The sequence below is a fragment of the Astyanax mexicanus genome, chromosome 6, assembly GCF_023375975.1.
Source record: "Astyanax mexicanus isolate ESR-SI-001 chromosome 6, AstMex3_surface, whole genome shotgun sequence".
Taxonomy (NCBI): domain Eukaryota; kingdom Metazoa; phylum Chordata; class Actinopteri; order Characiformes; family Acestrorhamphidae; genus Astyanax; species Astyanax mexicanus.
In genome coordinates, this window is record NC_064413.1 from 56,488,528 (window position 1) to 56,502,462 (window position 13,935).

The following is a 13,935-nucleotide window of genomic DNA, read 5'->3' on the forward strand; positions in this document are numbered from 1 at the left end:
TTCTATTCTTCTGTGTTTTAATTTATGTTTAAATATGTTTTTTTTTATTGTATTGTGTTGTTGCTGCTGGATGCCTAAATTTCCTTAAATAAAGATAAATAAAGTATCTGTCTATCTATCTATCTATCTATCTATCTATCTATCTATCTATCTATCTATCTATCTATCTTCTGGATACAGATCTTGATAACATCTGTCAAGAGTCGGATTTATTTTATATTTCTATTATATATGATATATATTGTCTACATTTTGTACTGTACTTTGTGGGAATCCGAATCCAAATTGGGGAAAAAACTCATTGGATCACTGTGTAGAATCTACTCTCCGTTTATAAATACCTGGATTCAGGTAGGGGACTCTTATTTTGTAATGAGAAAGTGAAAGTAAATTCTGTGCTGGGTGGCAGGCGTTCTGGGCTGAGTTCTGCTGCAGGAGCTGTTAGTCTTTGGTTCGGTTGTTTTGTATATAAAAAGTATCTGGGTTCAGTATCTGGGTTCTGGTTCTGGTTCTGAGTGCTGGATCAGTCTGTCCGGTTCTGAAAGGAAGGAGGAAGGTGAGTAAATGAATTCTGTGCTGCTGATAAGATTAATAGTGGAAGTTAAAGTCTCTCTCTCCTCTCTCTCTCTCTGTCGGTCTCTCTAATCACCCCTATATATTTAATAATAAATAAATAAATATCGCCTCTATAAAATAAATAAATAAATAGATAAATATAGAAAACGAGTTCTAACCACCTAACTAAATAAATAAACAAATAAAAAATACAAAAACCCGTTTGTATCACCTCTATTCCCTCAACTACAATAAATACATAAATAAAATATATATAAAGACGAACTCTAATCACCCCTATTCATTTAACTATAATAAATAAATAAATAAATGAATAAAAATACAAAAAAGTCATTCAATTAACTACAATACTTACAAAAATATGATACATAGATAAATAAATAAAATAAATGCAAATACAAAAACGAGGGCTTAATCTCATCTATTCCATTAACTGTAAATAAATAAATAAATAAATATACCAAACTGGTTCTAAATCACCCCTATTCCTTTAACAACAATAAATAATAATAAAAAAAATACAAAACAGGCTCAAATAGATGTATCTGAACCATGTCCCCAATTAGCAGCAGTGGATAAAATAGAGATAACACCCACCAAATTCTTGTAAACATGTGTATACATGTGACTTTTATTTCTGTCTTTTTTTATTTGTATTTATGTTTTTTTTATTCATACAGATTGGCCGGGTTTAGAGTGTCCTGTCTGTGAGATATCCCGACTGCAGAAAATGGAGGAGAGAGAAAAGCGTTTAGCAGAAAGAGAAAAACACCTGGATCAGAGAGAACTGCATTTAACTGAGAAGGAAAAACATCTGGATGAACGAGAGACTCGATTAGAAGAGATATGGAAGCAGCTGAAGGAAAGAGAGATTAGATTAAATGAGAGAGAGGAGCGTTTAGAAGGAGGAGAAAAACCCCTGGATCAGAGTTTGTTTGAGGAACAACACTTTCGATTATCCAATCGAGATTTTCGACTGGGGATGAGAGAAAAACGTCTGAGCCTGAGAGAGAGCGTCACTGTGCCGAGACGCCCACTGTACCTGGAAGAGGAGCTGAGAGGACTGGAACTGGAAAGGAAAGCAAAACAACTGAAAGAACTGCATAAACTGACAAAAAGTTTTCCAGCAAGAGAAGAAACTTGCATTAGAGTATCAGGTAAAAAGTAAAAAAGTAAACTAAACGTATCTACTGCAGTTTAAAAGTTTAACCTAAATATTATTTTGGGGTCCCAAGATATCTGAAGCACAAGAGAAGTAAAATGTTCCTTGGACACTTTAAAGGGAAAGGAGGACAAAAGGTTCAGTTCAACATTTTAAGAGAGCAGCATCAATTCGCTTGTACATCCTGAAAGATGACCAAATAATCTTAGATATTCCAAAAGACAGGGGATAGAAGTGACAGGGAGAGTGGATCCACCTGCCGAACGCCACGCTGAAGTGAAAAAGGAGTTGAACGGTTAAAATACTAGTTAAAATCAAAGATGACGGATGTAAACATATGCACCATTAAAATAGCGTCAGAGTTTATGAATATATCTACACTGATGGTCATGGTGGTATGGAAGTGAGGTGTGTTCAGGTCAATTTCTGGTGTGTTTCTATCTTGATCTTGGTGGCAGGAAATACAGGAGCTCCACTGACTGACTAAAACCCTGATAACAGTCAGCAGTCATCCGTCCAATCCTATCTTAGCCAAGTAGGAGCACAGTGCGCACATAAGGTCTTAACCAGATCGATAAAATATATGCTTCAATGTATAGATCATATAGGGACTTATGATCTACTTGGTCAAAGGCTTTTTGTGCATCCAATGAAACAACAGCCGAATTAGAATTGCTTTTATGTGCACCTGCATGGCATTGAGAAGCAGACGCACAGGCCACATTACAAACAGGAAATCTACCGGGAATTAACCCTATATGTTTAGCTAATCGGTTGGCCGTTATCTTAGATATTATTTTTTGATCAAAATTAAGAAGTGCAATAGGCCTGTATAAGGTGTCTTTCCCTAAGAAAAGGGCTATAAAGAATTAGGGATTTTTTGGTTTAAATTAGACCAGACCAGCTGCTTTACCAGAAGGAAAGCTTTCGATGGCAAAAGGTTTCTGTTTTAATAGTCTGAACCTTAAATAGAATCTTTCCTTTCTTGTTTTTTATATATTCCTGTGTGACTTTGGTCGGGACTTCACGGGACTTTACACAATAAATATATTCAGAACCCTGTACGGTTTGTTCTGTGTACATTTTCCTCCTGAACATCGCATCCATCGTTTAGCAGTCATAATGAGAATTGTATGCTAAGTGTAAGCTAAATGCTACAGCACTGGGACAGCGGCTCAGAACACGAGCAGGCAAGTGGAGTTGTAATAATTTAAGTGAAGTCATTGTGTTATCAATACTGCATATGTACAGGACATATAGAGGATTAAAATGACGTTACTCTCCTTCCCAAAATTACAACAACATGAGGTAACCGCATGGATTCCATCCACATGGCAGGGCACGTGCTTGTAAAGCATGTGGTGGTAAACCAGGCCAAGAGGTTACTTTGCTTCCTGTGTTTGTAAGCGTGAGCACGTGTGGAAAGCTGTGCTCCTCAGTCCAGCACAGTTTTGCAGTGCAGATATTTCCAGTTACAGCTGAATTCACACTTTTAATCCCAGAAAAACAAACGCTCTAATTCACCTTTTAAAAAGACATTTAAATGCTGATTAAAGGGCCGGTTACTGTTGTTTTGCTGTTTTTCTCGGGTTTTGAGAGTTCGGCTCTGACTCAGCTCTTGATTGGTCCGGACGTGAGACAGCGCGTGGGTGGGGGCAGGGCTGGTGACGTCATGGGCCCTGCATTGTTTAATATTGTGATATATATATATATATATATAGCCAATTTTTTTTCCAACATTGTGCAGCCCTACTCCACGCTGAATGTAGGGTGGAAAGGTCCTACAAAGAGGCTGGTTTTCGAGCCCTTTTGGAGACCCGGTTAAACAACACAGTTCTGTATGCCAAGGAACATCTTGGTAATTTTCCGTAATCTGGTCATTGTGCTGAGACGTCTGGCATGTTGCAGCATTACACATGCGTTACACACTACTTCTGTGTGTGGAAATCAATAAATATTACCCATATCAGCCTAAATTTATAATCATTGTTAATTTATAGAATTGCAATCTCTCACTTCCCCCTGAGGGGTATACACAGGTATATATACCTGTACTCACAGGAGCTGAAAGCTGAGAGGTGAGAGCACACTGTTTATCTTATTGTGATTCTAATTGTTCTGTTTTTCCTCCACAAGGATTTCCACCTGTCCCACCCCGTACCACAAGAAGAAAAAGCATCGACATTCCCCCGTACTGTAAGTTCATCACTATTCAGCCTAATCATTAGCATCATTCATTCTTCAGCTGTACTGATGAAGCATTGCTACCATTAATCATTTAGCATTAATTCCTTCTGGTATCTGACCTGTGATTATCTGAGGCTCATTACTACCTTACACACCGTCAACAGTCTATTTTCATACCTTGTGCCTGCACCATTAAAATAGCGTCAGAGTTTATGAATATATCTACACTGATGGTCATGGTGGTATGGAAGTGAGGTGTGTTCAGGTCAATTTCTGGTGTGTTTCTATCTTGATCTTGGTGGCGGGAAATACAGGAGCTCCACTGACTGACTAAAACCCTGACAACAGTCAGCAGTCATCCGTCCAATCCTATCTTAGCCAAGTAGGAGCACAGTGTGCACAAACCCAACTTTTTCATCAACAATAAACAGAAAAAAGAATAAAGCAACATTGCTTTTCCCTTCAATCGGCCGGTCACTCCTGGGAAGGTTCACAAGTGCTCTGTGTTTTCTCCATTAGTGAATAATAGTGAATCACTGTGGTTCTCTGGAGTCTCAAAGCTTTAGAAATGACTTTATAACCTTGTCCAGACTTATAGATGATCAATGATTTTGTTTTCTCAACTGTTGTTGAATTTCTTTAGATTGGGGTATAATAATAATGTGCTGCTTTTTGAGATCTTTTATCTGCGTCATGTTGTCAGACAGATTCTATTTAAGTGATTTTTTTTGTTCTACAGGTCTGGCAATAATCAGGCCTAATTACTGCCAGACAGGGCACACAGGGCTACATTGGTTTGCATATTTTTTCCATAATAAATTAAATCATTTTAAAAGGTTTTTATACTTAGTCAGGTTGGAGTCGTCTGATATTAAACTTTGTTTGATAATCTGAAAAATGTAAGTATAATAAAAATGCAAAAACAAAATAAATCTGTAAAGGTTGTAAAGGTAAATGTGAAACAAGCTTTTGAATGGATGTAATCTGCTGCTTAGTCACATTAGTCCTGATGTTTAAAGCAGATTAATTAGTCTGGTTTTGTAGATCTGCTGATGTGAATGTAAATCAGGTTATCTAAACATGTAGATCTGTTTAGTCTTGGTGAAAGTTTAAACTCTAACTGAGATGTTTTTCTGCAGTGGAAGGAGAAACGAGTTCACATCCGAAACAACCTGTAGCCGAGACTAAAGCTGAACCTGTAGCCGAGACTAAAACTGAACCTGGAGCTGAGATTAAATCTGAACCTGCAGCCTACAGTGGAAGGAGAAAAGGGTCCACACCCAGAACAACCTGCACCTGCAGCTGAGACTAAAACTGAACCGAAGAACCACAGAGCTCTAACCCAGCTACCTGAAGAACCACAGAGCTAACCCAGCTAACTGAAGAACCACAGAGCTAACCCAGCTAACTGAAGAACCACAGAGCTAACCCAGCTAACTGAAGAACCACAGAGCTAACCCAGCTACCTGAAGAACCACAGAGCTCTAACCCAGCTAACTGAAGAACCACAGAGCTAACCCAGCTAACTGAAGAATCACAGAGCTCTAACCCTGTTAACTGAAGAACCGCAGAACTAACCCAGCTAACTGAAGAATCACAGAGCTCTAACCCAGCTAACTGAAGAACCACAGAGCTAACCCAGCTAACTGAAGAACCACAGAGCTAACCCAGCTAACTGAAGAATCACAGAGCTCTAACCCAGCTAACTGAAGAACCGCAGAGCTAACCCAGCTAACTGAAGAATCACAGAGCTCTAACCCTGTTAACTGAAGAACCACAGAACTAACCCAGCTAACTGAAGAATCACAGAGCTCTAACCCAGCTAACTGAAGAACCACAGAGCTCTAACCCTGTTAACTGAAGAACCGCAGAACTAACCCAGCTAACTGAAGAATCACAGAGCTCTAACCCAGCTAACTGAAGAACCACAGAGCTAACCCAGCTAACTGAAGAACCACAGAGCTAACCCAGCTAACTGAAGAATCACAGAGCTCTAACCCAGCTAACTGAAGAACCGCAGAGCTAACCCAGCTAACTGAAGAATCACAGAGCTCTAACCCTGTTAACTGAAGAATCACAGAGCTCTAACCCAGCTAACTGAAGAACCACAGAGCTCTAACCCAGCTAACTGAAGAATCACAGAGCTCTAACCCTGTTAACTGAAGAATCACAGAGCTAACCCAGCTAACTGAAGAACCACAGAGCTCTAACCCAGCTAACTGAAGAATCACAGAGCTAACCCAGCTAACTGAAGAACCACAGAGCCAAGGGCGTAGGAGCGGGCTTGATATTGGGGGGGACACATTTGCCAATATGAACACAAGCCCACCCTATAGTTTCCTAGAACAACATTTGTGGAAATTACTTTTAATTAAAATTAAATTATTATTATAAGGTGATTTTACAACCTAAACTCCACGTTACTCCATTAATAACGTTACTCCACGTTACAGTTACTAATGTTAGAAAAAATTATGCATGCTATGTCTGAATTATATACGTATGACAAAAATGATCAGTTATAACCTAATATTTAAAATAATATAACAGATTTGTTTATTATTATTATTATTATTATTATTATTATTATTATTATTATTATTATTGGCATGTCAATTCTGTTGTATATTTACATTTTCTCCTGTTTTTTTTGTACTGAGAGCACTGCTTAAGATGGTGTCCTTTTATGTAAAAGAATGTAACGTTTCATAGAGATTTTTATAAACGTCAGGACATGTGATCTTACTGTGAACTACAAATGAACACTAATCACGTTACAGCAGTGTTTCTTAACCCTGTTCTTACATATTCTACTGCATATTAACACTGTTCTGCATATTCTAGAGCTTTCTCTGATTTAAAGGCACTTAATACAGTAAGTGGTGGTATGATGTGTCTAATACACTGCTGGATTAATTTAGGCTCCATAGGAAGTTAAGGGATTTTAACAGGTAAACTCAGTAAATGACTGTTTATTAGCTGATCAGCTGGATCAGGTGGAAAACACTAATTTAGGGAAGTGATCAGGGTTAAAAAAACTGCTTTAAACTACAAACATAAAGTACTGTACTACATTCTGGCTATCCTCTACATCTGGCTTCTAGTTAACTAGTTAGCTAAATTAATTTTCGTTCATTATAGCTCACGGTAAGTCCTGTAATTAATTCCAACTAACTAATTCCAAAGTTAATCTAACTCACTAACACGGCTGCAGTTTATTAATCACAGTGGGTTTAATCTGTGTGCTGATTCAGAGACGTGTCTCTTTAGCCAGCTATCAGAAACATATCATCACAGTTTACGTGATTAATACCGTTACCTTTGTTTTAGAAAAATCACTGTGTATGCAGTTCTGTTTTAAAATCAGCTGAAGCGGCTGCGTGTCCCGATCCCGCTGCTAAAGGTGCTTACACACTGCACGCGGTAGGTGCGGCGCGGTACGCTGACCCCCATAGGATTCAATAGTGTCTAGAGCGGTAGAGCGGTGCGTCGCTGCCGCGGAGCAGAGCGGAAAGCGGCGCGTTTCCCCGCCCATAACCACGCCTCCACCGCGCTACCGCTTACCGCGGGCAAAGTTCAACATGGTTCAACTTTGACCTCGCGGCAAGCGGTACCTCGGCAGAAAACGCATGACGTGAACTCACGCGACTAGAGAGAAACTGTAGTCCAAACAACAATAAACGTGCGCGAGAGACTAATAATAGCGATTAGTGAATCCCCTCAGCTGTACATCACTTCCCTGCACTCATATAGAGATAACAGGAGGAAGAGAAGAATCAGAGCTTTGTTCTGAGGCTGAGAAACAGATACAGATCCACAGAGGCTGTAGAGACTCAAAACTACAAAACACCGCTCGCAGAGGTGATGGGTTTTAGAAAACTCCGCCTATTATCAGCAGGAGACGCTTGGCGTCAGCAGCAGCCCAACGCAACAACAACTGGCCAGCGTCTAGCTGAGCGGCGGCACAGCGGAATACAGCGCGGTGTACCGCGTTCAGTGTGTAAGAACCTTAAATCTCACAGTGAGGGGGCGGGGCTTCCCCAACAGCACACTGCCTCTAATCCGCGTGCCGCAAAACCAGCAAGCTGATTGGCTGTTTCTACTGAGAGGCGGGACTTAATACCTGAACCGGCTCCGTGATTGGTCCGGTCTGTCTCCTCATTAACAGTACAGCTGATCTAAGCGAAACGATATCATTTTTGGGGGGGACAAATCCACCTGTTTCTAATATTGGGTGGAACATGTCCCACCCATCCCCCCCGGTTCCTACGCCAATGCACAGAGCTAACCCAGCTAACTGAAGAACCACAGAGCTCTAACCCAGCTAACTGAAGAACCGCAGAGCTAACCCAGCTAACTGAAAAAAACACAGAGTCTGTGGTCTGACTGCACTGTGTAAAGTTTGGTGGAGGGGGGATCATTATTATTATTATAATGTGGGTGTCATTTCTCAGGAGTTGGGTTCTGTCACTTAGTTCCAGAGAGAGGAAATTTTAATGCTTCAGCAGCGCAAAAGATTCTGGACAATTTCATGCTTTTATCTTTGCGGTAAAACTAATTTTGAAGGACTAAAACAGTGCTGACCTCAACCTTCTCATCCAACATCAGCGTTTGACCTCATAAAAGCGCTTCTAAATACCTTATAAACACACTCCTAAATTATGTGGAATCCTTGTGCAATCTCAGAAAGTAACTGAATGCTATGTAACACATTTTTGAGGGCATTATCTTTATTATATTCTGTATATTTTTCTTGTTTCTTACTTAGTGTGTTTTTAATAGCTTTAATAATTTAATACCTTCAGATTTAGTCATTTAACTTAACTTCTTTGATTAAAACCTGTTTTATACAAATTCCTTAGAATCATATTGAAAATATATAGTTTTTTCAAAATCCTGTTAGGGAAAAAACAGAAATACTTTGAAGTATAAATATTTGAATAGGTATTTTAGTGGTGAAGTACAAAAATTTAATTAATGTCCATCATGGATAGCACAACAGGGAGTATGGTTACTATTTTCAGTGGCAAACAATATCAGATTTATTAAGATGATTTTTGTTCTTTTTTTGTTCTTTGTCCAATTGCACACTTTTGTTTGTGTGTATGTGGTATGTGTTCAAATATACACATGTTTGTTTATGTAAAAAAAAAAAGGATTGAAAAACTATATTTTTGAGATTGGATATATTATACTGATTTTTTTTCCCAATAAAAATATTGAGTAGCTCTTAACTTCATCCACCCTGTCCACAGAACAACCCCCAACACAGAAACATTTTAATTTGTTAACTAGAAAAGTTTTTTATTTGTATTTTTTTTTTATGTTGAAAGAACTTCCACACTATCTAGCTAGGTTAGCTAGTGTTTAAACCAGCAATATTTTAACAGTTTAGCTTTAACATGTCACCACATTTCAATATTTTTATTCAATTTACAGAAGCTTCATTAACTAAACACAATCAATTTTCATCTAAATGACAAAATACAAAAGCTATAACTATATACTTTTTACTAAATCATTCCTCACGGTTGGCCAAACAATGGTTACTGGCTTTTCTGCTAAATCTAGCTAAGTTAGGGTAACTTTACCGTAACGCTCTGGCTCAAACTCTATTACGGGTCCTATTTAACCTGATTTTAATAATAATACACAGATAAAACCCCACAAATTGTCATTTTTACTCACAGTTACACAAAATGTAGGTTTACTACACATATTTGGTCTTAGCCTTGTACCGCTAACCAAGCTAAGCTAACTAGCTAACCTAGATAGCTAGCGTTAGCCTAGTTTAGTTACCTCAGTCTCTGAATCCACCATGGGGTCTATTTAAACTAGTTTCTTAATAAATAATAAAATATAGTTAGTTAGAGTTGCACCATAAAACCCAATAAATTGCCCTTTTCCTCACAGTTACACAAAATGTAGGTTTATCAGAATATGGCCTTATCTGGTCTTAGCCTTTTCCAGCTAAGCTAACTAGCTAACTTAGATAGCTAGCGTTAACCTAGTTTAGTTTCTACCTCAGACTCAGAATTAACCACAGATTTTATTTAACCTAGTTTCTTAATAAATAATAAAATATAGTTAGCTAAAGTTGCACCATAAAACCCAATAAATTGTATTTTTCCTCACAGCTGAACAAAGTGTCGGTTTCTCAGACTTTGCCTTATCTGGGATTAGCCTCTGCCTGCTAACCTAGCTAAGCTAACTAGCTAACCAAGATAGCTAACATTAGCCTAGTTTAGTTTATCTCAGGCTCAGAATTAACCACAGGTTCTATTTAACCTAGTATTTTAATAAATAATAAAATATAGTTTGCTGAATTTGCACCTTAAAATTCAATAAATTGCCTTTTTCATCACAGTTACACAAAGTGCAATTTTATCAGACTTTAGCCTTATCTGGTCTTAGCCTTTTCCAGCTAACCTAGCTAAGCTAACTAGCTAACCGAGATAGCTAGCGTTAGCCTAGTTTAGTTACCTCAGGCTCAGAATTTACCAAGTGTTCAATTTAACCTAGTTTCTTAATAAATAATAAAATATAGTTTGCTGAATTTGCACCATAAAACCCAATATATTGCCTTTTTCCTCACAGTTACACAAATTGCAGGTTTATCAGACTTTAGCCTTATCTGGTCTTAGCCTCGTCCCGCTAACCTAGATAAGCAAACTAGCTAAACTAGATAGCTAGCGTTAACCTAGTTTAGTTACCTCAGACTCAGAATTCACCACAGATTCTATTAAACCTAGTGTCTTAATACATAATAAAATATAGTTTGCTGAATTTGCACCTTAAATTTGCATTTTTTCTTACAGTTACACAAAATGTAGGTTTACACAAAAAGGTTACACAAAAGGTAGATTAGACTTATGTGGTCTTAGCCTTTTCCAGTTAACGAAGCTAAGCAGCTACCCTGTAGCTGTACCCTTTAGCCTAGTTCAGTTACTACCTCAGGCTCAGAATCTACTAGTGTTCAATTTAACCTAGTTTCTTAATAGTAATAAAATATATCTTGCTAAAGTTGCAACATAAAACCCAATATATTCTCTTTTTCCTCACAGTTACACAAAGTGTAAGTTTATCAGACTTTGCCTTATCTGGTCTTAGCCTTTTCCAGCTAACCTAGCTAAAAAATAAAACTGAAACGAAAACACTAAAATTGAAAATGCAAATACCATTTTGCGCTTCATTTTTCCAAACGTCTGAAAATATTATGGCAAAAACAAACAAAAAAACAAAATAAAATCTCTTTTTTTCCTATTACATTGTTCACATAAGCACAGGTCATGTGACTAAGCACAACCCAACTTCAACAACTATTTTTGGGTAAATAAAATGCTGGTCTACAGTTTATCTGGTCTAAGCTGGACGTTAATCTGATGTCTGTTTTAAAGCCAAGCATGACCAACCTGATTTAGACTCAAATTAAACAATGTTACATTTGTAGTCACATTAACTCACCTCAACATGCTTTTTGCAATCATTTAGTCCCCCGTGGACAATGCTAAAATCACTATTTACAAACTGTACAGCAGCAAGACTTTCATTGTTTTTTTTACTTTTATCAGACATGGATATACTTTAGTGTAGTGATATGAGTATGAGTAGTGTGAGGTGATATGAGTTTTGATAGGCCTGAAAGCATCCTATCATCCCGTCCAGGAAGGGAAAAAACACTGTCTGCCCACATTAAAAACGGATTGGCTGACTTTTTGCAGAGAACAGGCCAATCAGAACCCTTCTCTGTTTTGCAAGCTACTCATGAATATGCACACGAGGAGAGTGCCTTTCTCTCCCTCTTCCGTTCTTTCTCTCACACGATTGGGTAAAAGAGTCTGATTTTATCTGACTGGCAGGCATCAGGGAGCCGTTATTGATATGTGGTAGACTCCTGCAACTTCCAGGAGACTTGGGAAGTCAGTTTTAGTTAGTGTAAAAATGTTCAGAAAGACTATATTATTTGGGTTTGTGCACAACATTTGCATGAGTCTAATATCCATGTTTTTTATTAAGGTTAAATGTGGTCCAAAACCGACATCCATCCTGGGCTAAATTTGTAACGAAACAGACAGACTAAACACAGCCCAACTTTTAACATCTGTATTTGGTCTGAATAAAGGTCATGACGGACCAACCAAATTTACTCCAAATAAAAACGCTCAAATAACATTCAAATGTTTATTTTAATTAATGTCATTAATCCTCTGGATCAACAGCTGTACACCTGATCAAAATCTGATCTCGTAAACACCTGTAAATTGTTTTTACTGATTGTCAGAGTCTATCTTATATATTTTCTATATTTTGTAATGTAATTCTTGGGAATCCAAATCCGAAGTGGAAAATAGCTCATTGGATCACTGTGTAAAATCTACTCTTCATTTAGAAATACCTGGAATCAGGTAGGGGACTCCTATTATGTAATGAAAAAGTGAAAGTAAAAGCTGCTGGGTGCAGGAAGGCTGACTGAGTTCTGCTGTTCTGGTTCTGAGGTTTGGATCAGTCTGTCCTGTTCTGAAAGGAAGGAAGGTGAGTAAATGTGTTCTGGTTCAGATTCTTTGCTGCTGATACAATTATTAGTTGATAAAAAAGCTTCAGTTCCTCCTTCACTTTACTTCCTGCTGCAGAACAGCGTTATTACCACAGCCATGAATTTACTTTAGGACATTTAAAGTGGGAGCAGATTATAAAATATTTTTACAGCAAAGGTTGTCACAAAGCCGCTTTACAGGTAAAACAGGTCCACGCCTCTTATGAACAGCACCACAGAGATGCCAATTTTATGGTGACACAGTGGCAAGAAAAAACTCCCTTTAAGAGGAAGAAACCTTGGAAGGAACCAAGACTCAGTCCGAGGAACCCATCCTACTCGGGTCGACCCGCTCAGTACAAACAAACAACAAACAAATAACAGAACAAAACAGTACAGAGAATTAATGTGAACTATGGGTAATATAACAGGTACTAATTTATGAATATAAGAATGTGATGGGCACAAACTATAGAGCTATAGCTAATACAACATTCAGCTTTGACTGCACCTGAGTAGTGTAGCTACTTTAAAAAATAAGCAAACAATACACAATTGTAAAAAAACACATATGGTTTTAAATTAAACAAATAAAATATCATGTCTAAAAATCTAATTTCCAGGCAGTTACAAATGAAAATCTGACTATTTTCTTTGTACAGATTGGTGAGGGTTTTGTCTGAGAAAATTCATCTGCAGAAAATGGAGGAGAGAGAGAATAGTCTGGAGGAGAGAGAGAATAGTCTGGATGAGAGAGAGAAATGCCTGGAGAAGAGAGAGGAACGTCTGGAGAAGAGCGAGAATCGTCTGGAGAAGAGAGAGAATGGTCTGGAGAAGCGAGAGAAACGTCTGGAGGAGAGCGAGAATCGTCTGGAGAAGAGAGAGAAAAGTCTGGAGGAGAGCGAGAATCGTCTGGAGAAGAGAGAGAATGGTCTGGAGAAGCGAGAGAAACGTCTGGAGGAGAGCGAGAATCGTCTGGAGAAGAGAGAGAATGGTCTGGAGGAGAAGGAGAAACGTCTGGAGGAGAAGGAGAAACGTCTGGAGGAGAAGGAGAAACGTCTGGAGGACAAGGAGAAACGTCTGGAGGAGAAAGATAAACATCTGGAGGAGAAAGAGAAATGTCAGTACAGGAGAGAGCCTAATATCTTTCAATTGGAAGAGGGCTCCCATTATTTACAGAATATAAGTGAGAGTGAACTTTCAAGAGTTCTTGAAAAATTGAAACTGAGCCTTCGCAAGAAACAAGAAGGTGAGTAAAGACAGATCTGGATTAGGGGATATCCACACTGTTTTACATCAATTGCTTTCAATACACTGCAGTCACTTTCTACTTTTTACTCTATTTACAGTGTTCTGCATACTTGTTTCAATATATAAAATATAAAATATAAGTAAATACAAAATAAGAATGATAGGATGATAAATTCTCCTTAGCAAAATATTTTTTTGCTCATTTTAAACACAGTTTCTATTCATT

The 13,935-nt window shown here is 38.0% G+C and overlaps 1 protein-coding gene and 1 long non-coding RNA gene across 5 annotated transcripts in view; one reads left to right on the forward strand and one right to left on the reverse strand.

The window, feature by feature from the left end:
- LOC125802395 (uncharacterized) overlaps nt 1–5,246 on the reverse strand; it is a 51,738-nt gene extending 46,492 nt beyond the window's left edge. For all 3 annotated transcript variants that reach the window (XR_007439517.1, XR_007439515.1, XR_007439514.1), the window contains exon 1: nt 5,222–5,246. This is a non-coding gene — a long non-coding RNA (uncharacterized LOC125802395). The remainder of the gene's footprint in view (nt 1–5,221) is intronic.
- The window catches only part of LOC111197032 (involucrin), a 58,165-nt gene extending 52,766 nt beyond the window's left edge, over nt 1–5,399 (forward strand). Inside the window, exons 1-4 of one of the 2 annotated variants that reach the window (XM_049480326.1) lie at nt 390–556; nt 1,257–1,733; nt 3,875–3,934; nt 5,065–5,399. In XM_049480326.1, the coding sequence (XP_049336283.1) occupies nt 1,307–1,733; nt 3,875–3,934; nt 5,065–5,231 (654 nt within the window). In that variant the 5' untranslated portion in view covers nt 390–556; nt 1,257–1,306 and the 3' untranslated portion in view covers nt 5,232–5,399. Of the gene's footprint in view, nt 1–389; nt 557–1,256; nt 1,734–3,874; nt 3,935–5,064 lie in introns of those variants that run through there. The other variant, XM_049480327.1, reaches the window with a different exon arrangement.
- The last annotated feature ends 8,536 nt before the right edge of the window (nt 5,400–13,935 follow it).